This window comes from Pelodiscus sinensis, chromosome 1 (assembly GCF_052426305.1).
Source record: "Pelodiscus sinensis isolate ZL-2025 chromosome 1, ASM5242630v1, whole genome shotgun sequence".
Taxonomy (NCBI): domain Eukaryota; kingdom Metazoa; phylum Chordata; order Testudines; family Trionychidae; genus Pelodiscus; species Pelodiscus sinensis.
The window spans coordinates 78,524,989-78,552,665 of NC_143052.1; the positions used below are offsets into that span (position 1 = coordinate 78,524,989).

Here is a 27,677-nt window from a genome sequence, read left to right on the forward strand (position 1 = left end):
AGCTACATCAATTGAGTACCTTATTTCAAAATAGCTTATTTCGAGTTTTGGTGCTGTCTATGACTCCTTTCAAAACAGAGTACTCTTCCTCTGATTTCCCTTACTCCTCATAAAATGAAGGCTACAGGAATTGGAGTAAGAAGTCCTCCAGCTTGACAGTATTTTGACATTATGTTGAGGTGTAGACTAGTCTTATTGCCTCTCTATAAATTCATGGTTTGCCTACATATTGAATACTACATACAGATTAGAGATGTTAAATAGTCTTTAGTAAGCTAATTGAGTAGTTGATTGAATTTCCATCAAATACTCAATTAGTCGATATGTGGGTTTGCTGTGGCTCTGCTTTTTAAATATTGTAAGAGCCACCAGCTCTTACAACATTTAAAAAGCAGAGCCATAGCATCTGAGATAACTGATATTTAACATTCCTAACTGAATAGTCGATTAACCTCATGAATTCTTATCAGTTACTCGACTATTCTACTGCCCCCAGGAGTGGGGCAGCAACGAGGGCGCTCCAACCCCACTCCCGAGGAGCCCCCTGCCACTCTGTGCTGCTGTTTCTGTATCAGAGGCAGTAGCATGGGGTGCCAGGTGGGAGCTGGTCTGTACTGAAAATAGTTTAAAAATCAGCTCTCCTTGCAGACCAGCTGCCTGTTGCCCCACATTGCAGCCTCTGATACAGAGGCAGCAGCACGGGGTGGCAGTAACCCCTGTTTGGGGAGGGTCTGAGCTCCTGGACCCTGCACTAACTGGAACTGAGCTTGTCTGTCTGCTCGTCTGGCTCCTAATACAGGTGACCCCCACACTTATGACCTAATTTGTTCCTGGAAAACCGTCATAAGTCAAGCCATTGTAAGTCGAACCCTAATTTCCCATAGGCACAATGTTATAAATCATGGGTTCGTTCCTGGAAACCCATTTCATACCCTAAAAATACCAAAATTGACTATGAAAATGGAGGGAAACTAAACTAAATAGTTCAAATAATGCACAAAAACACTAAAAAGTGAAAACCAATGTGGTGGAGATGCATGCAGTTCAAATAGCAGCCGCAGACTGGCGAGTCTGACTGACCTTGTGGGTTTCCTGTTTTGGGATGACGCGTGGTGTCTGCGCCATACGCCATCATAAACGTGAACTGAAGACATAAATTGGGGGGGGGGGGTTAAGGAGCTATCTCGCATGAAAAAAATGGTCATAAATGAGGGGGTGTCGTAAGCCTGGCAGCCATGAGTCGGGGGTGTCACCTGTACACTTTAAATGCAGAGCCACAGCGGGGGCAAGTGCTGGACCTGGTGTAAGCTGGTACTGAGCCGGGCTGCTGACCAGCCTGCTAAAAAAATTATTGGCAAGGGGAGGGGGAATGCCTTGTAGTCGATAGCATTAACCTATAAGCTTTTGCTTACTGGTTAATTGGTAAATCGACTATAATATCACAACTCTAGTCTGAAACCGGATGTGAGCCAGGGCAGCTGAGTTCGGGCTCACGTTGGGTCCCAGATGCTGCATCTCTGCCTTTCAAATGTAGTAAGATCCCTCAAGCTCTTACTACATTTAAAATGCAGAGCCACAGGGAACCCCCTTAAAGCGGTGAGGAGTCCTGTAGCACCTTATAGACTAACTGAAGTGTAGGAGCATAAGCTTTCGTGGGCAAAGACCCACTTCGTCAGATGCATGTAGTGGAAATTTCCAGAGGCAGGTATAACTATGCAGACCAGTGAACCCCCTTGTTGACTAATTGAGTAGTCAATGGACATTTCATCAACAACTGGATGACCTTACTAACTGCTATTTAACAACTCTAACCAGTACGCAGTATTCAAGAAATATGCAGATGCCAACTCAAGAATCACATACATTTAATAAAAAAATATTTTGTGATGGTTATGCCTGAGATGATTCTGCTTTGTTTCAATTATGTCAACTCATTTCACAAACATTAGTTGAGTATTATTCCTCTTCTTATTCATGTGACCATTGAGGTACAGATCAGTTACTTCCACAGGATACTGCAGCAAATCCCTGGGAGAGCTAAGAACATAATACAGAAATCCTGACCCCACACAATCCTCCATGTTGAAAATGGTATTGTTATCAATAAAAATACATACAGAAATGATCATAAAATATTCTGCTGCTTGGCTAGACCTTGTTCAGAAGAGTTTAAGAAACTGGCAAATGTAGAAAAGGGAGCTGAGCTACTGCAACAGAGGATTCTGAACCAAACCAAAGCTGAGGTAGACAGGGAAGCTCTCTAACTGCAACACAGAAGAGGGAGGCTAGCTCCCTTGCACATCCCCATAGACGGGGGGTGTAGGGCTGTAAAACCCACACAGCTACCCCCCCCCCCATCATCCCTAGAGCAAGTGAGTGTGTGGAGCTGTGACACCCACACAGCTACTCCCCCTCATCCCCAGGGCAGATGAGTGCGAGGGGCTGTAGCCCCACACAACGTGGCTAATCTTCGGCCCCTTCTAGCGCGGGGGAGTGTCTGAGGCTGCCACACCCACTGGCCGGCCCAACCCAATGCTCCCCCCCCCGCCGTGCGGCTGCGCCTCCAGCACCGACGCTCCCCGCCCGGCCCGGGGGGCGGTGCCACTCCGGCACGCGCAGGCCGCGAGGCCCTTTGGCAGCCCCCCCCCCTCCCCCACTCGCGGGCTCCGTTTGTCGGCGCGCGCGGCCCTGCCCGCGGGGGGTGGCTCCGGCCCGGACTCGGTCCCGTGGCGCGAGAGGGGAAGCCGCGGCCATGAGCCGCCGGGGCGCGGTGCAGCGGAAGGTGCCCTGCCTCTTTGTGACGCGGGTGAAAGAGGAGCCCTCGGCCAAGCGCGAGCGCCAGGTACCGGGGCAGCGCCTGGGCCCGGCCCCACAGCGCCATGGGCCGGGCGGGGACTCCGATGAGGAGCCAGCGGCGGGGCCGCGCTGGAGCGACTGGCCGGGGGGGCAGAGGGCGCGGTGGTGCCCGGGTAATGGGCGCGGGGGGGGGGGGGGGGGGGGTCAGGCTGCCGAGGAAGAGAAGTGCGGCGGGTACCCGGGTGATGGGGGCTCAGGTGCCGGGACTGAGGGGAGCGGGGGGCTGGGTTGGGGGTCAGGGCATTTTTGACTTGCTGCCACACGCGGCTTTAGCAGTGCCTGGCGCAGCTTTGGGATCCTTGCGGGGGAGCTGCCCGTGTTCCGGGTTCAGGGCAAGACGAGCCTCCCCTGAGGGATGATTTCTGTTTGAGAAGTAATTGGGGGCATCTTGCTTTTCTGTCTCCTCCCTCAGCTCACCCTTCTGGGGAGGTCATTGCGTGGGGCTATGGCTGGTTGACATGCCCCAATGGCTGAAGGGGTTGGCCTTCTGGCATCACGCTTCCTTAAGTTTGTGGAAAAGACTGGTCATATAACAGTGGTAGAAATGTAGCCGTGTTAGTCTGGGGTAGCTGAAGCAAAATGCAGGACAATGTAGCACTTTAAAGACTAACAAGATGGTTTATTAGGCCCACGAAAGCTCATCATCTAATAAACCATCTTGTTAGTCTTTAAAGTGCTACATTGTCCTGCATTTTGGTCATATAACATTTCTGATAAGCTCTGTGCTTGCGGGATCCATTCCTTTCACTGTTTCACGGCCTTAGCTCCTGCAGACCCGAAAGATGGCAAGGATATGGATACTTGGTAGTTGACATGGCTATCACATTTTGTTTGTACCCGTTCTCGGGGCTAAGGTTTTGACTCTGCTGATGTTAGTGTGTTTTCTTAATTTAAATGACTGTTTCTTACTGTTATAAAAAAAAGCAGAAGGTTGGGGTAAGGAGAACTAGTTACACATATAACTACAAAAAACAGTCAGATATTACATGGAAATACTGTATTTTAAGTATGTATAAATACTGAAACAGAAGGAAAAAAGAGTAAAAAAAAAAAAAAAAAAAAAAAAAAAGTCTGTCCTGTCTTGCACCTAGGCTGTGCCTAGACTGGCCAGTTTTTCCAGAAAATCAGCCGCTTTTCCAGAAAAACTTGCCAGCTGTCTACACTGGCGGCTTGAATTTCCGCAAAAGCACTGACTTCCTACTGTAAGAAATCAGTGCTGCTTGCAGAAATACTATTCTGCTCCCGTTCAGGCAAAAGTCCCTTTTGCGCAAAAGGGCCAGTGTAGACAGCTCAGATTTGTTTTCCGCAAAAAAGCCCCGATCATGAAAATGGTAATCGGGGCTTTTTTGCGGAAAAGCGTGCCAATCTAGACACAGGCGCTTTTCCGCAAAAAGTGCTTTGCGGAAAAGCGTCTGTGCCAATTTAGACGCTCTGTTCCGAAAATGCTTTTAACGGAAAACTTTTCCATTAAAAGCATTTCTGGAAAATCATGCCAATCTAGACACGGCCCTAATGTATTTATTTACAGTGATGCGATAAGTGTATACTAATCTGATCAGGTAGCATTTTACAGCTATGATGCACAAGTGTAGATTGCTACCAGAGGTTGAAAAGAGGAAGAGAATCAGATTTTTTTTCTTATGTATTTATAACAGTAGCGCAGGGGTAAGCAATAATTTTCACATGGGGTACTTTATGATTTTTGGCACTAGTCAGGGCTGGCTCCACCCCCTGGAAGGGGCAGGGCCAGGGCAGAAGGGACCAGGGTGAGGCCAGAGGCTTTGAAATAAAAACATAGCAAAGGGCTTGCAGCTCCTGGCCCCACCGCTATTGCATTGCCTTGGGTTGCTGCACCTATTTAAAAAGCTTGCGACTCTAGCTCCTGCCAGGGTAGTGCTGTGACCTGGAGCCATGAGTAATTTAAATAGCATCCTGCTGCCTGAGCCACTACCTGGAAATTTGGTGGCACAGGCAGCAGGATATAAATAGAAAGCGGCCAGATGCACTCCGCAGGCCGGATCTGGTCCCTGGGCTGCATCTTGCCCAGCCCTACAGTAGTGTCTAGAGCAGTGGTAGGCAATCTGGTGCCCAAGGGCTGTATGCAGCCCATTGGGCTTCTATGTGTGATCCACAAGACATTTTGTTTACGGCTGCCCATGCGCAGGGTTGCCAGATTCCACTAATTGCCGTCTGTGTAGATTATTTTCAAGCCCATATTACTAAAGTGACATGCACATGAAGTGAAATGTATTCTGATTGTACACGACTGCAAGAGCTGTGCATTCCCTCTGCATCCAGTCAAAGTGCTGCTATAGTTCAGTTGGTACATCCTGCAAATCTAGGTATGCAAGCACAATTAACAAACTACCCTGTCTCGGGACATCGTTTTGCTTATGACTATCTTGCGACACGTTAATGTGAAGCAGGGCAACTCTTGCAGCCCACTCACTGGCCTAGAGGCTTCATATCAATACTGGGGCACCATCATGCTACATGCTTTGCTATATAGTGAAAGAGCCACTATGCCAAAGAGCTTGCAGTCTTAATAAGATGGAGCAAAAGAAAAATATTTTAAAAACTAATTATTATAAAAAATATTTTTCTTCATCTAAACTTGTTTTTAGAAGTCTTACTAACACCATCTCTTAGAATACAAGATCAACTTCAAGATGTCCATTGGGTGTCTGTTCAGACTAAGGATGTTAAGGAGCAGGTATTTGGCTAATCAAGTAGTCCATACAATTTGTATTGAACTACACGATTAGTCGATAAGGGGAAGCGCTCTGCAGAGCTGCCGCGGGGGTAGTTCCTGGAGCGAGCCGGGACTGAACAGTCCTGCCTTGTGTTGGCTTTGGGACCACTGCGGCTCTGCCTTTTAAATGTAGTAAGAACCACCCAGCTCTTACTACATTTAAAATGAAGAGCCACAGTGGTCTTGGACTGGTGTGAGGCTCACTGAAGGCAGAGGCTGCTCTGTTAGGAACCCCTGTCTGTGTCCAGCCCAGGCCTGCTGCCAGAGCAGCCTCTGCCTATGTCCAGTCTAGGCCACTGCAGACAGAGGTTGCTGCTGGAGCTGCCTCTGCCCACGGCCAGCCTGGGCCATCACAACAGAAGCTGCTGCTGGAGTAGCCTGTGCTCGCAGTGAGGCGGCAGCAGGTAGAAAGGGGGAAGGCAGTATCGCAGAGATGGTGCTGGGGGGAACCGACTTTTAAGCCAGCTCCCCCGGCACCCAGTTCCTGATACAAAGGCAGCAAGGCAGGGCGGGTGGGAGGGCAGTGAATAGTTGGGTGCTCAACTACTCGCTTACGTCCCTAGTTCAGAATCCTTGGACTCCTCATCTCTTTATTCTTTCAAGAAGAAAGGTTTAGCTCAAGACTACAATCTTTATTATCTTCAGAGGGGTTAGTTTGTTAGTCTGTAACAGGAAAAAATTAAGAAACAACAAATAGTCTAGTAGCACCTTAAAGAATAACAAAACATGTAGATTTTTATTATGTTATTCGAAGTACATCTCTTTTAACCTTCCATCACTCTGGTAGGTTTATTTATCATCATTTTAGTATTAAAGGGCTTCCATCTCTCATCTGTAGTTTAGGAGCAGTTAGTCTGGGAAATTATTTTTGGCCTCGGGCCACTTCCCCACCTCTCCTTTTTCCCCCCACTAGGCACCCATGCCCCTGTTAGGGTGGGAAGAAGCTTTGCATGCTCTGCACCCATGACCCTGGTAGGGGGAAGAGGCTGCGTATGCTCCTCCACCCCCAGGCCAATCACGACTTGAGGGAAGACAAGCTGCACACAAAGCTTCCTTCACCCTGCCTCTGCCCTGTGTGAGTGTACAGCACTTTGAAGGGCCATATGCTCTTCTCAGGGTGGAGGAGGGAGAGTGCGGAGGAAACTTTACTTGGGTTCAGGGGGCACCTGACGTCTCCTCTGGCACTGCGGGGAGCGCATGGCGCATTGGAGTGCATGGTGTTTCAAAGCACTGCATGCTGCTAGCAGGGTGTGAGGAAGCTTCACACTCCCCTGCCCCCAGGTCCTAATTGGCTTGGGAGTGGGGGAGCGGCAGGGCCTCCACGGGCTGGATCAACCCGCTTGGTGGGCTGAATCCAGCCTGCGGAAGCCCTTTTTCCCACCCCTGAGTTAGTCCCTTGAAAAATCCTTCATTATACTTTTGTTGCCATAATAAAATCATCAGTGCATCTACTGAAACTATCATGAGGCTGGAATCTCTTACATTATACATATTGGCTGTGTCTACACTGGGCCACTTACTCCGGAAAATCAGCCGCTTTTCCGGAATAAGCTGCAAGCTGTCTACACTGGCCCTTGAATTTCCGGAAAAGCAACGATGCTCTACTGTACAAAATCAGCCGCTATTCCGGAAAAACTGTTCTGCTCCCGCTCGGGCATAAGTCCTTATTCCGGAACACTGTTCTGGAAAAGGGCCAGTGTAGACAGTCCAGTAGTCTTTTCCGGAAAAAAGCCCCAATCGCAAAAATGGCGATCAGGGCTCTTTTCCGGAAAAGCGCGTCTACATTGGCCACAGATGCTTTTCTGGAAAAAGGGCTTTTCCGGAAAAGCAGCCTGCCAATGTAGATGCTCCTTTTCCGGAAAAACTGAAAACGGAATAGTATTCTGTTTTAAGCAATTCCGGAAATTCATGCCAGTGTAGACACAGCCATTACGTTAAAAGGGGGAAGAGGTTGTTCTCAGAGATAACCCAGAATGTAAAAGAGGGAAATAGCCTCACTCAGTGAATCTTTGCCAGTAAGACCATATGATAGTTTTATTTCTTCGCCTTGGTGCATTTTCAGATTTGTAATATGTTGTGAAATTGATGCATTCTTAGGCAGCATTAGAAACTACAAATACAAAGCATGTTTTGGCTTTATGGATGTCAGTTCTAATTTACTAGAATCCATTTGGGAATGTGTGGAGTAAGGTTTAAATATTTTTTGTCTTTTCAGCCATTTAAAGTTTTGGCAACTGAAACCATAAATAGAAAGGCATTAGATGCAGATATATACAATGCAATTCCAACTGAAAAGGTGGATGGAACCTGCTGTTATGTAACAACATATAGAGGTACTATGGAAGATTTATATGCAGATGTCTCATGTTGATTAGTACCCAGCTTCTGTATGATTTTCTTTGTGTTGATTATTCATTTTTTCACATTCTTTTATCTGTGAAATTCAGATTCGTACATTAAAATACATGGCTTTGCTATAAAATGTGTAGTAACTGATACTCTGAGAATACTGTACATTTATAGAAGATCCACATGTCTGTAAAATTGTTCTGGATTTTCATATAGCTTGAGAAATCAAAGTCCAGGTAAAAATGATCTAGTTTAAATTAATCTGGTAGCCAAAGAAAACTATTCTTCCTGGCTATTCAGGTTGGAATTTTGTATTTCATTTTTTTTCTTAGAAAGTCTTATACATTTTATTTGCAGAGATGTGGAGGGAAAAGTGCAGTTAATTGAATATCTGACTAACCCTTGAAAAATTCCTCCAGTTTTAACCACCTACTAAAAGTATATTTTTAATGTGCATTTATCTGTGTTGTGGATTTTAAAATATATATTTCAATCAGTTTGTGAATTCTGTTAAGGTACTGTTCATAATGCTCTTGCTTGGGATGTCAAAATATTAACCATAGAATTATTATCTGTTATATCAGTTAGTTAACCGCAGGGGTGGGCTGTTGGCTCCCAGCTGCATCATGGTGGGGCCCCCGCTGGGGTAGAGTACCATGGTGTGAACGGGCAACTGCTCTGAGCAGGTTGGGCACCAGTTTACTGGTTATTGGTAAGTATCACCTGGAAAGGTGATGCCTCGACTGGGGAACCAGTTAACTGATTACCCATTTATACCCCTAGCTCTTACGTTTTCTGACAAGTGAGCAAATAATTTCATTTTAAACATATTGTGGTTTTTTTTTTACATGATTCCTTTTTTGGAAGCTGAAAGAAAAAGAATATTTATTGTTGCATATTTTACCTCTCATTTAAAACAGTCCATTTCAATGGCTGAAAACCTGTCTTTCATGCTGTTACCTAAATAAACTACTGTTTTTGTAATTCTGAAACCTGTAGGGCAGCCATATCTCTGGGCCAGGTTGGATAGAAAACCCAACAAACAAGCTGAGAAAAGGTTTAAAAAATTCTTGTATTCAATGGAAGACTCAAAAGGTTAGTCACATTTTTTTTCTCTTGTGATAACTGAAATATTTTTTAAGAGATAAGGACCTTTAGTTAAACAAACTAGTATTAAGTTGAAATATTAATGATTTGGCTCCAAAATTTTATTTCTTTGCAAGGGCTATGAGCATTTTACTTATCTGTGAACTATCATAATTTAGTCTAAATGGGCATTTGTTCTTCACTCTTGGCCAATATTAAATACTAAAACGGTTTCTGAGTGCAAGTCTCCATTGCTTTGTGGTATTTCTTTTGCTAGAATGGACGTTCATTGCTAGAAGAGAACATTTCTTATGAAGAATTTCCTTTCAGCTGCCTGCATTTCCTAGTATTCTAATGTCTGGGATTGTTGTCCTCTCTTTGCAGCTCTCAGAGGTAGATTGACGTTTTAGTGTTGCATGGTATGGCCACAGTGCTTCTACTAGCTTCTAGATGAGTTCTTCCCAAGATGGAAAAATTGTATAACTTCATAATTAAAATAATGTTCCAGATGTAATGGAATAGCTATGTACATTAAATCAAGGAATATGGTCACATGGTAATGATTACATGAAATATCTGACCCTTGACTCATGAACCATCTAGGAAAGGTAGAATTTTGGAGATGCTGCTATCAGAATAAGAAATTGTCAGAAAGAAGTTTTCCATTCTACAGCCTAGCATCTCCTATGGTGCTGGCCATCTGGAAAGTAGCAAACAGTGAACAGATTAAGGAAGGTTATGAAGGAAAAAATTGGTAGGAAAGAAATGCCCCACTTTTTGTGAGTCTGTTTATTTCTGGGCCACCTCTTGCAGCACCTTCCTGCCATAAGAAGCCTCTTGAAAAAATAGAAGATCCACATTGTAACGCTTAATGAAAGTATTGTGTGTAGATCAAGTGGCTGCTCTGCAGATTTTGGAAGTGGTTACAGTTCCTTGTACGTACCCATGAGGTTGTTAGGAACCTAATACATGAGGTTGTGTATTGGCTAAGAAATGTTATTGCTATTAAGAAATAAATGTTATGGATAAATAAAAGGCTAATGCTGAAGTCAAAGGCTTGTCAGGGTCTATAGAACTAGCAGGAAGTCCCATTTTGGGAAGAGTGGTCTGACTTCTGGTCAGGCTAATTAGACTGCTTGAGAGAATCTAGCTACTTATGGATAGTCTGTAGAGAGCCTGAGGATCCTTTGAATAAAATACTATTAAGAGCATATATCTAACACACAATGACCTACACTTCATGCTTTGCCACCATTCCAGAGGACATCCTTCGATGCTGATGACGCTTGTTAAAAATATAATGCACTAATTAAATTAGTGGCTGAAATTTAATTGGGGGAAAACTGCATGTCTGCTCCTGTTTTGCTCATATTCTTCCATATATTTCATGCTATAGCACTTAAATGATGACCCAGCCCATGTTGCCTGTTTTATGAACACTTTCACTGCAAAAAGCCACAAAACAGATATCAGACAAGATCACAAAGAGAAAACGGTTTCTTGCCACTTTAACCAGAAAGGACACTCTCTAAATGACTTAGCCACCTGCATTCTGCTACAAAGACCTTTTACATCTGCACTTGAAAGGGAATCCTCTGAACTATCATTCATGTTAAAATTCGACACTTACCACCAGGGACTTAACAAGACTTTGAACTTTCTCACCCATTACCAAGACAGTTTCCCCAATTATCACCTATAATACCATTAACTCACAAACATCCCACTCTCCCTACCTTTAATATCAGCAATTCACAGACACTTACCTTCCTTCCTCCCCCTTCCCACCCCCCCCGCATCCCCCTTCTGTTCTGCAATGTGATTTGTCCTTTTCATATTTGTTCATTTTTTTTAATTGTATCCTTTGGTATATATGGTTGTGACTATTTTCTTCCACTATTTGATCTGAGGAAGTGGGTCTGGCCCACGAAAGCTCATCATCTAATAAACCATCTTGTTAGTCAAAGTGCTACATTGTCCTGCATTTTGCTTCAACTACCCCAGACTAACACGGCTACATCTCTATCACTAAGGCACCAATGTGAGCTTTCTAAAGGTAACTACAGCACTCAACTCAAGGTTTAAGAATATGAAGTGCTTTCCAAAATCAGAGATACTGATTTCAGAAGTCTTAAAAGAGCAACACTCCAACGTAGAAACTATAGAGCCTGAACCACGATATAGAAAATAATTTTCTGCTGGTGCCATCTGATTCTGATGTTGGAAGATTAACTGATTTAGGGATGAGGAAGAATTAAGAGAAAAAAAGAACACACTTCCCTACGGGGCAGAGAAGGTAGAAAAGGCAATGCAAAAGAACCTGCCATTGTCTGTTACTCCAGAGGCAGAGAATCTGCCAGCAAGCAGGAACAGAGAGGGATCTGCCCATATTGTGTGGCTCTGTTTTTATGAGCTGCAGAGAGGAAAGCAGCCCTAAAGTCCTAATAGGCCAAATCATTTAAAATAAACAAAAAACAACAAAGGATTAGACATATGCTGGTATTTTTCTTGTCAGATTATTTGAATGTTTACTTTGAAAGACGGTAAGAATTAGCTAAAATTTTTGTCACAGAATACATATTTAACATTTTTATTTTTAGAATTTATTTGGAATATGGATGAAGACTTTAAACCTGTCCCAGAATGCTGGATTCCAGCTAAGGAAATCCAGCAATCCAGTGGGAATCCTTTACCCGATGAAAATGGACACATTCCAGGTATATGCCATACAGTCTGGTTTAAATGAAAAGGGAATTTTTCGCTACTTCTGACGTGGATTAGAATTAGGCCCAAAGTTAAAATACCCAGAGAAAAGGGCATGCTAAGTCAATGGTCACCAACCTATTGATTGCGATCAAGGGGTTAAATCACAGAGCCTCTGCCAGTCAGTAGTGATGCTCAGGTATGTTGTCTCTGCCTGTCTGGTCCAACACTGCTCCTGGAAGAGTCTGGCTGGCTGAGTGCAGACATGTCTCTGCAGCACTTGGGCCGGGGTGAGGGGTGTAATGAGGCAGTTCTGTGCAGTCCCCGCCTCCAGCACTGCCCAAGCAGCTCCTTTTGGCTGGCACTTGTGTGTGCAGGCAGCAGTGCAGTACACAGAGATCCCATTCCCTCCCAGGGGCCACATACAGAGATATGCTTGCACTGAACCAGACGGCTGTTTCCAGGAGTGGCTTAGGACTGGGCAGGCAGAGACAGTTTGCTTGAATTCCATTGCACTGCTGACCAGGAGCTGCCTGGGGTAAGTGCCTCCTGGTTGCAGCCTACACCCCTATTCCATGAGCCAGTACCTAAACCCTCTCCCATAGCTCACATCTCTCACCCCACCCTGCACTTCAACTCTCTGCCCTAGCCTGGAGCCCCTTCATGCACCTAAAGTCCTTCAAAATATTGGGGTGCACAAGAGAGTGAGTGTGTGGGCTCTAGGCATGAGTTTGGGTGCAGGAGAGGGCTCCAGGCTGGTGAAAACTCACTCCCAGATCTTACACTCCTCTACCTCTGCACCCGAATACTCTGCCCCAGTCTGGAGCTCCTTTCTGCACCCAAAATCTCTCTGAGCCCACACTCTTCATCCCCTCCTGCACCCCAAACCCTTGACCTAGCCTGGAACTTTCTCTTGCATCCAAGCCCGACCCTAGACAGATGAAAGTGAGAGAGAAAGGGAGGAGGATAGAGTGGGTGGGAATTGGGGAATGAGTAGGGCATCATGGAAGGGGCGGGATAGATCCTGGTGGTCTTACAGTAAAAATTGATCTTGGGCATTAAAAGATTGGAGACAAGTGCATTAACTCAAAGCAGCACCAAACCCTGCCAGCACAGAACATCCAAAACTTGATGACATATCTCAGCTACTACAATGGTCAACACCTCCCACACCACACTTTTGAAGACTCATTGATATTACACGTTCATACTGCAAGATATGATGTATCTCATGTAGGGCACTAAATGCCCCAGTAAAAAACCATGGTTGGAACCAAACAATCTCTTGCTTTTCAATGTAATGTACTCAAATAGGAAAATGATTTAAAAAAACACACATCATTTATGGATGAACGCTTTTCACAAAGTGATCAGTCTAACTTAGCAGTACCTCATCCTTCAGAAAAACCTGCACAACACTTTCAAAAGATGAACCTAGAAGCTTAAATGTATTACTGTGCTAGATACTAACAATATGTATTGAACAGACACACTGGTTTTATTGCTTATTACAAAACTAGTCCCCTCTGTTTGTCCTGATAAATAATTCTTCTGCCCTACTCTGGGCTGATTAGTAGCTTCAACTGGAGTATTGTGTCCTGTTCTGGACACCACATTTCAAGAAAGATGTGGAGAAATTGGAGAGGGACCAGAGAAGAGCAACAAAAATAATTAAAGCTTTAGAAAACATGACCTTTAAGGGAAGACTGAAAGAATTGGGTTTGTTTAGTTTGGAAAGGAGACCATTAAGAAGGGGACACAATAGCAGCTTTGAAGTACCTAAAATGATGTTAGAAGGAGAAGAGAGAAAAATTGTTCTCTTTGACGTCTGATGATAGAACAAGAAGTAATGGGCTTTAATTGCAGCAAGAAAGATTTAGGTTGGACTATAAGAAAATCTTCCAGTCAGGGTGGAGCCTCAGGTGAAGGAGGCCCCTCTTGGTGCCATTGCTCTTGGTTTGTGTGCTCTCCCACCTCCGCCTTCTCAGGAGAACACTACACCTAGAGGAACTGCCAGCCATTTTGAACAATTGGTAGATCCTAGATGCTGTGCACCCCTGGTGGGAGGAGGAGATTTTGCACACTCCCCTGCCCTCAGGCCAATCTGAGCCTGGGGAATGGGGGAAGCCCTTCCCCTCCCCCTGCAACCCTTCCAGGGTCGCACAGTGCCTAGAGGGAACCACCAGCCATTTTGAACATTTGGCGGCTCCTTCTAGGTGCCATGCGCCCCTAGAGGGAGGAGGAGACTTTGTGTGCTTCTCTGCCCCTGGGGTGGCCATGTGGCAGGATGACCATGGACCAGATCAAACAGCTTGCCAGGCTGGATTCAGCCCACAGGCCATATCTTGCCCAACCCTGATCTAGATGGTGCTTGGTCCTGCCTTGAAGACAGGAGACTGGACCCAATGTCCTCTTGAGGTCTCGCCCAGTTCTAGTATTCTATGATTCTATATGGTAGAGGTGTTAATGGTCCCTTAGAATATACTTATGCTAAAAAATCTGTTCCATCTTGAATTTTTTATGTGATGCTGGAAGTACTATTCCAGACTTTAAAAAAGCTGTATGTAAGTTCAAAAGCATGTCTCTCTCACCAACAGAAGTTGGTTTAATAGAAGATATTACCTCACTCACCTTTTCTCTCTAATATCCCGGGGCCCATAAGGCTACAACAACACTGGAGAGCTCTATATTCAGAAAGTCCATTCCTACCATGTCATTTACTCATTATTCAGTTGTGCTGTAGATTTTTCTTCCTTGTGGCATTTGGCTATAGTAAGTTGCAAAGCTTTGAGCCAAAAGACTCAGTTGTCCCTGTTTAACTACTCAGACACCTTTCTTTCACTTACAGTGTAACTTTGTCCCTGGCTTATGTTAATTTTCATTATAAAATATAGTTAGATAAAATATAACTGCTTTCTAATGCATGTATAGCTTTTAAAGTGCCTTGACAAAAAGTAAAATGGAATGTTTTCTTATAGGTTGGGTGCCAGTGGAGAAAAATAGCAAACAATATTGCTGGCATTCATCTGTTGTTAACTATGAGGCTGAAATAGCTCTTATATTGAAGTGCCAGGCTGATGATCCTGGACTCTTGGAGATCAGTTCTGTGCCATTATCAGACCTTTTGGAACAAACACTGGAACTCATTGGAACTAATATTAATGCAAATCCATATGGTGAGTATAGCATGTGTTGTTTAATTATCATTAATACCTTAAATATTTTAATGTGTTTTAATTGAGAGTGACAGGCACTGCATTTCTTTATTACAAAATAAGAGATCAGAATGATTCCGCTAAGGTCCATGAATTAGAAGCAATTTGTGCATTGCCAAAAAGGCTTATTAACATAACTCTTTAAAAATGAAAATGAGGAGATAGTGTTACCCAAAGGGAGACTACAGAGATTTTCAGATACTTCAGTGGTTGGACGTTTCTGCACAATGAATACAATCTCTATCTCCTCCCAGCCTGCTGCACATAATTTAAAAGGGTTGTCGCTAAAATGCTTTTCTTCTCGTCCGTGCAAGATTAGCACTATATCTTCACTGCATTTTTACAACAGGGTAGATAAGTTGAGATAATAATGTAATTTTTTACATCTCTAGCTAATCAAGCTAAATCCTATGCCTTCTACCTGGGTCAACCTTAATTAGCTACATTGAGGTAAAAACTACCTTAGCCTTGTCTCCACTATGATTTTACATCAAGATAGCTATCATAATGCAAAAACTCACTTTTTTTAGTTAAGATATAACCTTCACTAGAAGGGACACTTTCACTTTTCAGAGTCAGTCAGGATATGTCTACACTATCACCCTAGTTCGAACTAGGGTGGTAATGTAGGCAACCGGAGTTGCAAATGAAGCCTGGGATTTGAATTTCCTGGGCTTCATTTGCATATTGCTGGGCGCCGCCATTTTTAAACGTTCCACGAGGAGTAACGGTAGTTCGGAATAGGAAGCCTAGTCCGAACTACCTAGTCCGTGCCGCATGTAGCCGCACGGCACGGAGTCCGCACTAGTGGACATTTAAAAATGGTGGTGCCTGGCAATATGCAAATGAAGCCCAGGAAATTCAAATCCCAGGCTTCATTTGCAACTCCGGTTGCCTACATTACCACCCTAGTTCAAACTAGGGTGGTAGTGTAGACATACCCTCATTGATTTGCTGCTGACTTTTTAATAAGAGGCCTCTAACACACAAAAAAAATCGCATTGGGTTGAAATGAACTGATGCTGCAGTGAAGTTGGCTGAATAACTTGGGCATATACTAGGGATGTGATTGTGTACACGTTTAAACAGTTACATTCAAGTGGCCCCCTCTACTCCTGTGCTGCTGCTCTGATACAGAAGAAGGCTACAACAGCACTTGGGAAACAAATATTAAATTGCACTTCACTGGAAATGCTTGTGATCTTTTGATCTCAGCTACCACAGGATTATCACATTCTTTTAACAAAATCAGTATTTTAAAATATCACTGTATGATAGCTTGTAGACTGGGACAATGCACAATGGAACTTATATCTTTTAATCCTGCCAGTCATTTTTGAATCTTTTATAATACAATTTAAAAATGAGCAGGTTAAATAAGCTTTGGAGTACAGGCAGTCCCTAGGTTACGTACAAGATAGGGACTGTAGGTTTGTTCTTAAGTTGAATCTGTATGTAAGTCGGAACTGGCGTCCAGATTCAGCCGCTGTTGAAACTGATCAGCGGCTGATTCCAGGAAGCCCGGGGCAGAGCAACTCTGCCTCGGGCTTCCTGTAGTCAGCCGCTGGTCAGTTTCAGCAGCGGCTGACTTGGGGACGCCTGGGGCAGAGTAGCTGGGGCGCTGCCGGGTACGTCCCCGCAGCGCCGCACCTCAGCGCTGCGGGGACCAACCCGGCAGCACCCCAGCTGCTCTGCCCCAGGCGTCCCCAAGTCAGCCGCTGTTGAAAGTGACCAGCGGCTGACTACAGGAAGCCCGAGGCAGAGTTGCTCTGCCCCGCTTCCTGGAATCAGCCGCTGATCAGTTTCAACAGCGGCTGACTTGGGGATGCCTGGGGTAGAGCAGCTGGGGTGCTGCCGGGTTGGTCCAGTAGCGCCCCTCCTCGGTGCTACTGGACCAACCCAGCAGCACCCCAGCTGCTCTGCCTCAGGCGTCCTGATTCAGCTGCTGCTGAAACTGACCAGCAGCGGCTGAATCAGGATGCCTGGGGCAGAGCCGCTGTGGTGCTGCCCGGTTGGTCCCGTAGCGCCGAGGAGCGCTCTACCCCAGGCGTCGCGAGAAAAGCCTGGTCTGCTGGGCGGGGGGGCTCACTAGCAGGGCCCCTCCCCCACCAGCAGGCCAGGGAGACGCGGGCGGCAGTACCGCCGAGACACGCCACATTCCTGCCCTCATCCTCCGCGGCTTTGACTCCGTGGCAGACCAGGGAGATGTGGAGCAAAGCTGCGGAGGACACGGGCTGCGGGACTGCGGCGCATCTGGGCGGTCCCGCCGCCCGCGTCCTCCAGGGCGAGAAAAGCCCCGTTCGTAACTACGGATCCGACATAAGTCAGATCTGCGTAAGTCGGGGACTGCCTGTACACTAAATATATTACATGTGCTTAATTATAAGAATTTCCCAACATAACAGCTTTTGTCTTAGTATGGCAGGAGGAGTAATGGAATAGTTCTACTACACAGTCCCTATTGCCACTTCAATAACAACACATGAAGTTTGTGCTATTCCTGGGGAAATTCAGCACCAAGAATTTAACAATTCTGTGCACAGTATTTTAAAGTTCTGCAAAATTCTGCATATTTTGTCAAAACATCAATATAATCCTGCTAATTTCAATTATTTTTGTAATTTATTTCAAAATACCTGCTAGAAACTATGTTTGTAACAGTATGGACAGCAAAAAGGATTCAGGAAATGTTTTTGTCAAAATAACAGCAAAAGCTTTGTTATCCGGTATTCATGGGGAATGTCAGTTGCCAGTTAATTGAGTGTGCGGGATACTCACAGTGCCAGAGGCAGGCTATGCCAGAGGCATGCTGAGCAGGAATGAGGCACTTTGCTGATAACATCAGCTGGCGCTGCCACAATGCTGGTTAACCAAGTGCTGGATAACAAAGTTTTCACTGTACATTCCTTGCTAAGCATATTAATATAGAACTTGGAATAATAATGAATTTATATAATGAAGTTTAAATGAATTTTCCATCAAATGAATTTCCCATATCCCCAGAAGCAGTGGAAATGCTTGGTGGGAGTCAGTGGTAACAGAGGAGCTGAGAGATTGAGGAAGAGTCTGAAAGTGAACCTGCAGGGTTATTGTGGGAGAAGTATGGGAGTATGTGGGGTGGGAGAAGTATGGAACAAGGTTTCTGGGGGGACAGGAGGTCAGGAGAATGTTAGGAGCCTCCCTTTGGGTACGTCTAGACTACGTGCCTCTGTTGCCAGAGGCATGTAGTCTAGCCGTACCTTTACAAAGACACTAGTTGACACCTTCCATTCAATAAGGCACATTTGCCTCTGTCCCAGTTTTTCTTCGTACCCTGGTTCCTCGTTCAGATGTAGCTGTACATGTCCCCATGTGGTCCTACAGCTGCACCTGATGGTGAGCCTCTAACTCAGGGCTGGCAGAATATCATCTGCAGGCTGGATTCAGCCTGCCAAGCTGCCATGTCTGGCCTATGAGAGCCTCAGTTGGCTCCCTGCCTACCCCATCCCTGCTCAGCACTCAGTGAAGCTAGCTGCTGCAGGGTCATGTGCATCTCTGAATGCTGAGAACCTGGAGGGAGGTGGCAGAGGATTCTCACACTGCTCCCGCCCCTCAGTCACTCCCATTGGCAAGTTTCTGGCCAACAGCAGTAGCCTGTTTGCAGGACAGGATGCATGTGAAGTGCCCCTCCCTCCTCATACCCCAGTTTCACATGGCCCCTGTAGCTGCTCTGAGCAGTACAGGGGTGTGGGAAGGCAGGGACCCTGGTTAAACAATCTGCTGGGCTGCTGGCTACGAGCCATCCAGGTGAGGTCTCCCAACCCGAGCCTGCCTCTCCTCCCCTCAGCCCCCCCCTCTGTCCCGCCCCCCTGCACTCTTACCCTATGTAACCCAGACTTTCTGCACCACTGCTCCAGCCCCCATACATCTTCTCAGACACTTCATTCCTTCCTCCACTCCTCCTCAGGTCACAATCCCCTTCCAGACTTTGCACCCCAATTAACTAACCCTGGTTATAGCCCATACCCCCATACTCCTGCCCCAAATTACAACCCCCTCCCAGACCCTGCACCCCAATCCACTATCCCTCATCACAGCCCAAATCCCTGCACCCCCTTTCCTGCCCCGGGTTACAACCCCCTCCCCCCCACCAGGGGCATGCATTTCAAAACAGCTGGCAGTTCTTTCTAGGTGCCATGTGCCCTTGGCAGAGCAGGAGCGGGGGAGGGCGGTAAAGACTTCAAGTGCTTCCCAGCCCCCAGGCCTATTGGGGTCTGTGAGTGGGGCAGCATGCAAAGTTTTGTTGCCCTGCCCACGGCCACTTCTGAAATTAATGAAGTGGACCCCCTTCAAAAATTGCCTGCTCCTGCCCTAACTTAATGCTGTTACTCTTCTAATTCTTGTGACTGCCCTGTGTGACCCACTCTGATCATTCCTCTGCCCTCTTCCTCCCCCACCCCCCTAATATTCTGTGCCTCCTCATCTGCTCCACAGGGAGGATGCTGTGAGGAAGGAAGCTTGTGAGCTAGGCTGCCTGCTCTTTTGCTACTGATGCAGCTCCTGGTGGACAAAAGGTATAATGTATAATTGCAGCACATTTCCTGCAGAATGAATGGGGGAGAGGGGTGCAAATCTGCAGGTGACATGTATTCTTGCATGTGCACAGTGGTGCTGAATTTTCCCAGGAGTATTGCATCAAGCAGTGTTAACGTGTGGTTCTTGGAGCACGTGAAAGAAGAAATCTCTTAGCTTGTAAGAGAGAGGTAGTATTTTCTAATCAAATTAAGACCATTTTTATTTGGTAACTGTAGATTTAAACATATAAAGCTTGTTAACATACTATTTTGTGAGATATGCAAAGGGAAAGTCAGAATTTGAGAATTACATGTGAGACAGAAAACTCACAATGGTAAGCATATCAAAGTGTTATAGTTCCTTTAGATTATGTGGTGATTGTAGGTGTGCTGTCATAGTACCTGTTGCAAAAATCAGATACCTCTCTACATCCACATCTTCTTAAAGAAAAAAAGTTATTTAATTTCCCAGAAGTTGTACCTTCAACTGAAAGACAGCCTACTACTGTACGTCTGGCTTACATTTATCATGTCATAATACTGTGTACAGTAAGAAGTTAGTAAATCAGAAAATTATGAAGACTTATGTCTCTCTAATATAACATTAATGTCTCACTTTACTGGAGGTTACATATAAACTTCACCCTGCTGTTGGCAGAGGGATGTAAATTAGACACATCAAAAGTGCAAATAAAGTGGAGATTTAAATATCCCATGCTTCATTTGCATAATTGTGTCCTGGCGCTGTTTCAAACAAGCGTCATTTCGAAATTGAAACTGCTGAAACTGAAAAAATTAGGAGTACAGAATCTTTCAAAAAATCGCCCCATTGTCGGAAAAACCACGTCTAAACCGCGGTTTGCACTTTTGATGTGTCTAATTTACATCCCTCTGCAGACGGAAGGATGTAGTTTAGACACACCCAGAGATAGGAATTCTAGCTCTGTTTCTGAAAAGAAGGGGTGAAATCCTGTCTCTGTAGTAGGGATGTTAAAATGTGGTTAATTTACTAATCGAGTAGTCGATAAATTTTTATTGCCTACTCAATTAGTCAATGGGGAAGGCAGTGTGGTTCTGCGCTTGCTCTGGGATGAAACCCATCTGCAGCTCTACAATTTAAAAGGCAATAGGAACCTGGCAGTCTGCCCCCCGAGCTCCTACTGCATTGTAAATTGCAGAGCCTCAGTGGGGCTTGGTCCTGGACCCAGCGCAAGCCGGGACTGAGACGAGCTGCCTACTCCCCCGGCTCCTACTACATTTTAAATGCAGAGCCTGCTGTGGCTGTGCATTTCAAATGTAGTAGGAGCTGGGCAGGTAAGCTGCCCAGCTCAGTCCCAGCACGAGCTGAGTCTGGGACCTACACCCATTGCAGCTCTGTAGTTGAAATGTAGTAAGAGCCATGCTGTCTGCAGCCTGGGGTAGGTGCTGGACCTATCACAAACCAGGACTGAGCTGGGCTGCCTGCAGCCGGCCTAGGGCACCATGGATAGGGGCTGCGTCATGGCAGCCTCCCTTGCTCCCTCTACCCCTGTGCTGCTGCCTCTGATAAGTGTCAGCAGTCAGGGGTAGTGATGGTGCGGGAGAGGCAGCACAATGGAGATGGTGCTGGGGAACCAACCGGCTTTTAAGCCAGCTCCCTCTCCCCCCTTCTTGCTACCTCTGATACAGAGGCAGCGGGAAGGGGGGCGGGAATGCGAGCAGTTGACTCGACTATCCGATAAGCCTAGGCTTATCTATTAGTTGACTAGTCGACTACTTGCTTACATCCCTACTTTAGAAGTCAGTGGAAAACTTTCCATTTATTACAGCAGAACTTGGATTTTATCCAAGGTGTTTTATATACCAGTCCCATGTAACTGGCAGTAATCTTCTGTGACAGCATTTTTAATGTTGCTATAATAAAAATTTTGACTTGAGTGACTACATGCCTAACAGATTAAGTTTTTAATATATATAGGCTTAGGAAGTAAGAAGCACCCTATCCATCTTCTTGTACCACATGGAGCATTTGAAATAAAGAATCCGCCTATGCTGAAGCACAGTGATATATTATCTTGGTTTGAAGGCTGCAGAGAGGGCAAAATTGAAGGAATTGTATGGCATTGTAACGATGGACATTTAATCAAGGTAATTATTTAGAATATCATTAATGAATCTGTACTCTCCAAAACTCATATTTAAAGAAAAACAAATATTTGTTTTATATCAAAGGAACTTCAAAGACCCTATTACTAGTGTAAAAAACATGGTGGATTGAAACACCATACACACTGCTTATTCTTACTGGTCAGAATAAGTTTAGCTACTTTGAGATCATGTTTCAAATTATCACTTGACAACTTCGACCATTTCCTCACAAGCTCAGTGTGATAATTTCCTACATAACTGTGGAGTGTTCTTTTTTTTCCCCATACAAGCTTTAGTGGGAAGCCAAGTTGAATATCTTACCCAGTGTCTTTCTCAGGGAAGAGGGCTCCATCATTCTCACTCGTAGCCAGAACACAGGGCTCTCTTGATCAACAACTATACTTCTTTACAGCTGTAGTGTGATGTAGCTTTTTAACTATAATGGACTCCTAGCAATATTCACAATATTCAGTAACTGCTTTAAAACCAAATTGACTTAAAAAACTGCTATAATCATTAAGACTGATGGTGATAAATCCACCTGCCATTTTCCTATAGATTGCTTTGCATGGTGCTTTCAATAACATTCTGCACCCAAAGTCTCTAAGATATATGCCAATAAAAGCACACAAATGAAGACAATGTATAAAACTCCTGCTTCCACCCTAAATAAATTATGCCAGTAGTTTGAACAATTATTTGAAAACAGATAAAATAATGGCTGACCATTGTATCTCCCTGTTCTGTGGTGGTAGCACCTAATAACTAAGGCACTTTTTTAAAAAAAAATTCAGTTGCTTGTTTGTGCTAAAAATTGATTACTAATCTTTCTGTAACTGTTGTTGTTTGAGAGGTGTTGTTTAGTGTGGGTGTGTGCACACCCTGAGCAGAGTTGCTGGCATTTTTTCCCCTTTGGGTGGCATTTGCTATCACAGCAGGTAACAGACAGGTCTATCTGGGGAGTTCCCCACATAGGAAAATGTCCACTGAAGAGACTGTGGTGAGAAGACAGACTTATTGAGGCAAGCTGCCAGCTGATTCTGCACTCCCAGAAGATATGACTGAATGCAGAATTCCACAGCTGAATTGACATAAAGGGGAAGAGCAAGCTCCATTCTGCCTCTTGGTGTAAAATATGGTCATCTTTTTGAGACTTGAGTCTTGAGGGGACTTAGGTCAATTCTATCGCTCAGTGCTGATCCATTTGACACTAGGGATATCAGAGGTTGGGTGGTGATGGCAAGAACAATACAACCCCACTTCCAAAAATAACAGTGTGTCCTTGCAGGACAATGAGGGGGGGTGATCATGAACAGTACTGCAATGAAGCCTTCAATGAGGTGATCATGGATCGGTTTCCTCTGGATGGCAATAGTGATACTGGGCTATAGGTAGGGGATGGTTCTTTGCTTCACAACCGTACTGGCACTGTTGAATCCTGTACTACAAGACACACAGGTACCAGCAACAAGAATAGGTCCCTGGCTGCTGCAAATATCTCCTGTGATCCAGGTGCCAGGGGAGCCAACTGCGGTTACTTAATGAAGGCCAAACTACAAAGTATGGGGGAGCCATTCCCCAAAGCTAGTGTCTTTTCCAATATATAGATTTACCTAGCAAGCACAAAACAGCTTCTATAATACCTTAATGGTTAACCAGAAGTCAACACAGCTCCCTTACAACAACTCAGCATTAGACCTCCCCCCAGACACCCAAGTCAAAGTTCTAACAATCGCAAAGAATTGGTCGAATTATCTCCCAGGTTAATGAATATTTGACATCTGCCCCCACATACATGATTATAGCTAGTAAAGATGTTACATATAGTGTAATTGAATAGTCATGTAACCACATGAAATCTTGTCAGTTACACAACTATTAGATAGTGCCTGGTGATGGAGCTGGCAGCCAGTGCGCTGCCAGCCCCACTCCCGAGGAACCCTTGCCATCCCATGCTGCTGCCTCTGTATCAGAGGCAGCAGTGCAGGGTGGCAGACAGGAGCCACTCTGTGATGGGAGCTAGTTTAAGAGCCAGCTCCCCTGCGCTGCTGCCTCTGATACAGAGGCAGCAGCGCAAGATGGCAGCAGCCCCTGTCCATGGGGGTCTGAGCTCCCTATAGAGAGGCTGCTGATGGGGGGAGTGGGGCAGGGGAGGCTAAGAGGCAGCAGCATGTGGGGAGAGGAGGGCAAACGGCACCGCAGAGCTGTGGGGAACTAGCTTTTAAGCTAGCTTTCTCCCAGTACCAGGTCCTCACTTGCTCTGTAGGTAGGTCTGCAGACCTGGTATGCATAGAAAGCCAAAAGCTGGCTCCCCGGGCATATTGGCTTGAGCCTGCCCCTGCTCACCCTCCGTGCTGCTACCTCTATCAGAGGCAACATCACGGGGGAAGAGGGAGGCAGATCCAGCGATCCCAGGAAGTCTGCTTAAAGCCAGCTCCTCACAGCCATCGGCTCCCTCTCCCCTCCTGTGCTGTTGCCTCTGATATAGAGGCTGCAGGGGGAGGGGAGCACATGTTGTCAACACACTTAATTGATAAGCCAAGGCTTATCAGTTAACCATGTAGTGGACTATACAGTGACATCCCTAAGAGCCGGTTCTTATCAACTAAACTAAAACATATATTTTTAAAAAGAGAACACTGGTTAAAAGACCAGTGTGTTTACATAGGGACTTGAGTGTAGTTCTGAGATCAGATTCATAGTAGAGAGGTGAGCTTTGCATTTGTAAAGAACTCTTACGGAATTAGTTCAGTGTTCATATTTCAGGGTGGATCGAAGCAGGCTTGGAAATCTCAAATCTTGCGACTCAAAACTTCTCCTGATAAAGCTTAAGCAGATCGGAGATGGAAAGGATCGGGATCTAAAGGAGTTTTCCACAGTTTTCAAGCAGCCTCTTGACCATTCATTCCTGAATGAACAATAGGCAATTGTGGTGACTTCTAAATAGACCAGAGCATCACTGGTAATTAGTTATGCAGATTTACATAAGGTAATTTATACATTTCAAAGAGAGATGATACAGCTTAGACAGGGATTGTTTGGTTACATTAACCTCTGCAATATATATGAAAACACACAAATATAAAAACATTATTTACCAGTGTCCTGAAATGTTGAATTTGGATCATTTATCCTGGAGGATGTTTAACCCTTTCTGGCCTTGGATCACACCTCCAGAGTTGTTTCTTAGGCACTGGGGATAGGAATGCTGAGATTCTTAAGCAGGGGGAGGAGTAGTCCACACTGAAGCTGGAGTGCTTGGTGCTAAGTCCAAGACACACTGCTCTGAACAGGTTTCAGAAGATCTAACAGTGAGAACTCACGTTGTTCACTTAATGGCATTAACTTGCTGCAGAAAGCACAGGGATTTAAGTTCAGTGACCAAGGCCTGACTCAGGAAGCAAATACACTTTTCTAAGTAATTGAGGAATCCAAATACAATATAACTAAAAACGATCACAACTTCAAACATTTATATACACTAGAAAAATAGAGACTGAAAAAAATCACTGGGGAATTTGCCAAAGCAAACAAGCAGTTCCAGCAACTGTAATAGGTGGTAAGAAGGAACTGAAGGGAAGGGCCCTTTATATTGGCACTATGAGCATTCTGAAGCTAACTTGACAGATATCCCTAGGGGAAAACATTCTGGCAACTGTGCTTGGGACATGCATGCATGCCTGCATTGGATTTGACATGTGCAAGCCTTCACAGAACTGTTACTTATTATGAAGTGATCCCTTATTTTATAATCAAAGTGAGCTGACAATGTTTCTGCAAGAATAGTCTTCAGACTAATTTATTGAAGACTACTTAGTCATGAACTCTGCTCTTTTCATGTTCATCAGCTAAAAATTAAGTGTGGTTGCAGCTCCTGCTATATATTTTTTTGAGATCACAAATTCCTGCTGCTATCTAAAACAAGTTCTTATAGTTAAGCTTCTAACTTACCAGCAACTGGAAAAGTGGTGTACAGCAAACTTCCAGCACCAGTTTAAGGTATGAGTTTCACACGCTGGATACCAGTGCTATGAGCTTTGTAAGTGCTATGCCAAAATTAAACCATCAGCGGCCAAAGCAACTAGCTGTTGAGATATCAGTAATGGGTATTTGTAATAAGTGCTCAAATGTATGATGATATATATTCTGATCTCATTTCTCTTTTCTTAGCTTCATCGACATCATCTTGGAATGTGCTGGCCAATAGAAGAGACACATCTGAATTCTCAGCCAGTTGTCATTGCTGTTAATAGGACCAAATATGACTGTGAATTTGAACCAAAGTGTTTGTTTAACCATTTTTCAAAGCTGGATGGTCAAAGGTTCTGCAGACTCAAAGATATAAAGTTTGATGTTTAAAAAGAAGAATCAGTCTTGTCACACTTGGCTGCCATATGTACTTTTGTACCACCTTCTCCTGCTTTGGCCTACAATATAAATGGATATTTTTGCAAATAACTGTGGCATAGGTAGCTCTGTAGCTACTGTGTTTGCCATAAATATAATCAGTAATATGAAGCAAATGAGCAGTCAAGCAAAACCAAAATGTGTCTAGGTTTCAGCACATTTCGGTTTTGAAAGCTCCTTAAATGTTGACGCTGTTAGTGCTACGTATAAGGAGGACAGAGTTTAATATTAGCTGCTCCCAGTGGCTAGTAAAACAAAGCAGATGGTTATGGTTATAAAAACAAATTAACAAAAAAAATCAGTTAACTTTGAGTTTCTGAATTTGTACAGGCTGCAGTTAAAATGCAACTGAGGATATTGTCATTTTTAAGCTCTAGATTGGGGCCCAATGCTTTCTGTTAGTGAAGTAACACAGATTTAAATCAGTAAATGAGACCACAAGCAGGTCCTATGTTTTTTATAAATGTTTAAAATTGTAACTTTTTTTTAATTTAAACATTCCACACTTTGTAAAACCCCCATCAACCTTCAAGGCCGCAACAGTATACTAGTGCTTGAAAACCAAGTAGTGAAATTGTTTACATTGTTTAATTTCTTGGGATAATTACTTTTGTTTATGAATGAACAAGTAGTGATTAATTGACATTATTTTTGAAAATTCTTTGTAGAAACAGACAAAAGGAATGTGGCAGTCCATAGCTGTTCAAAAATAGCTTTTATCAAGAGCAGCATGTAAAGAAATATTTCAAAAACTTAACATAGAAAAATAAAGACAATTCAAACTATGAATTCTCACAGTTTGGTTCTATTTACATCTTTGCTGTGCATGCATTATACATTTACCAACACTATACAAATATTGACAATTTTCAAATAAATTAGCTTTACATCCAAGCACAAAAAGAATGGCTGAAGTACAACTCTTTCTGAATTTTTTCCAGTGGAGGTAGGGAAAGGAAGCCCACTGGTGGCTTCAGTAAGCCGACCACTGTCTTACTGGCCCTTTGTCAGCAGCTAAGTTGTGCAGTAAATAGTGTCACACAGCTGCTCTTGCTCTGTAGTCTAGGGTTTTTGCACCCTATGACTGCTGAAAGCATCTGATCTCTCCTGCTGTTTCCGTTACAATTAGTGTCATTTCTGAACTAAAGCATAAAATATGCAAAACAAGCGAGGAGGAAATATGACAAGGTTTCATAATGATTACTGGATCTATTGCATCTGAAGCACTAAATGACAAGATTTTACTAACTTTAACAACTATTTCTTTCCCTCTCTCTGATGTCAAACTATTGTAACTTCTATAGAGCTGGTTCTAATTCACAAAAGGTGAAAAATGAGACTTAGGCTTGCATATAAAACCAGTGTAGTGACAATGTGTGATAGTGCGTATTTAATATGGATTTAATCAATAGACACATTGGCTGGAATATCCACATGAACACCACACTGTTCAGAAAGATTCTTTAATTTCTCCTCCAAGATAATATTTTTTTTCACTTCTTCATTGTAGTTATATTTCAGATCCTCAATTTCTTCAAAAAAGGAAGGGTCAAAATTATCCAATTCTTTTTTCAACTGTTTGATTTCTTCCTAATAGAAGAATTAAATAGTTACAACTTACTACAAATC

General features: G+C 44.2%; 2 protein-coding genes across 5 annotated transcripts in view; one reads left to right on the forward strand and one right to left on the reverse strand.

Moving 5' to 3' along the window:
• The first annotated feature begins 2,575 nt into the window (after window positions 1-2,575).
• Window positions 2,576-26,833, forward strand: RLIG1 (RNA 5'-phosphate and 3'-OH ligase 1). Of its 2 annotated transcripts, none has more exons than XM_075932811.2 (7): window positions 2,576-2,842; window positions 7,824-7,941; window positions 8,957-9,052; window positions 11,644-11,760; window positions 14,725-14,922; window positions 21,472-21,641; window positions 25,812-26,833. In XM_075932811.2, the coding sequence occupies exons 1-7, from the start codon at window positions 2,753-2,755 to the stop codon at window positions 25,998-26,000; spliced, it is 978 nt and encodes a 325-aa protein (XP_075788926.1). In that variant the 5' UTR covers window positions 2,576-2,752; the 3' UTR covers window positions 26,001-26,833. The 2 variants fall into 2 exon arrangements, with proteins under 2 accessions (XP_075788926.1, XP_089636317.1); XM_089780191.1 differs by lacking the exon at window positions 2,576-2,842 and adding an exon at window positions 2,886-2,969.
• CEP290 (centrosomal protein 290) overlaps window positions 26,745-27,677 on the reverse strand; it is a 125,512-nt gene continuing 124,579 nt past the window's right edge. For all 3 annotated transcript variants that reach the window (XM_006114000.5, XM_089780184.1, XM_075932784.2), the window contains one exon: window positions 26,745-27,638. In XM_006114000.5, coding sequence (XP_006114062.3) covers window positions 27,450-27,638 — 189 coding nt within the window. In that variant the 3' untranslated portion in view covers window positions 26,745-27,449. The remainder of the gene's footprint in view (window positions 27,639-27,677) is intronic.

What these genes read in the sequence shown, in the direction of transcription:
- RLIG1 (XM_075932811.2), top strand. Translation starts at nt 2,753, where the DNA reads ATGAGCCGCCGGGGCGCGGTGCAGCGGAAGGTGCCCTGCCTCTTTGTG. An exon ending in CGGCCAAGCGCGAGCGCCAG is followed by an intron (nt 2,843 to 7,823) that starts GTACCGGGGCAG and finishes TTGTCTTTTCAG; the next exon opens with CCATTTAAAGTTTTGGCAAC. An exon ending in TATTAATGCAAATCCATATG is followed by an intron (nt 14,923 to 21,471) that starts GTGAGTATAGCA and finishes TAATATATATAG; the next exon opens with GCTTAGGAAGTAAGAAGCAC.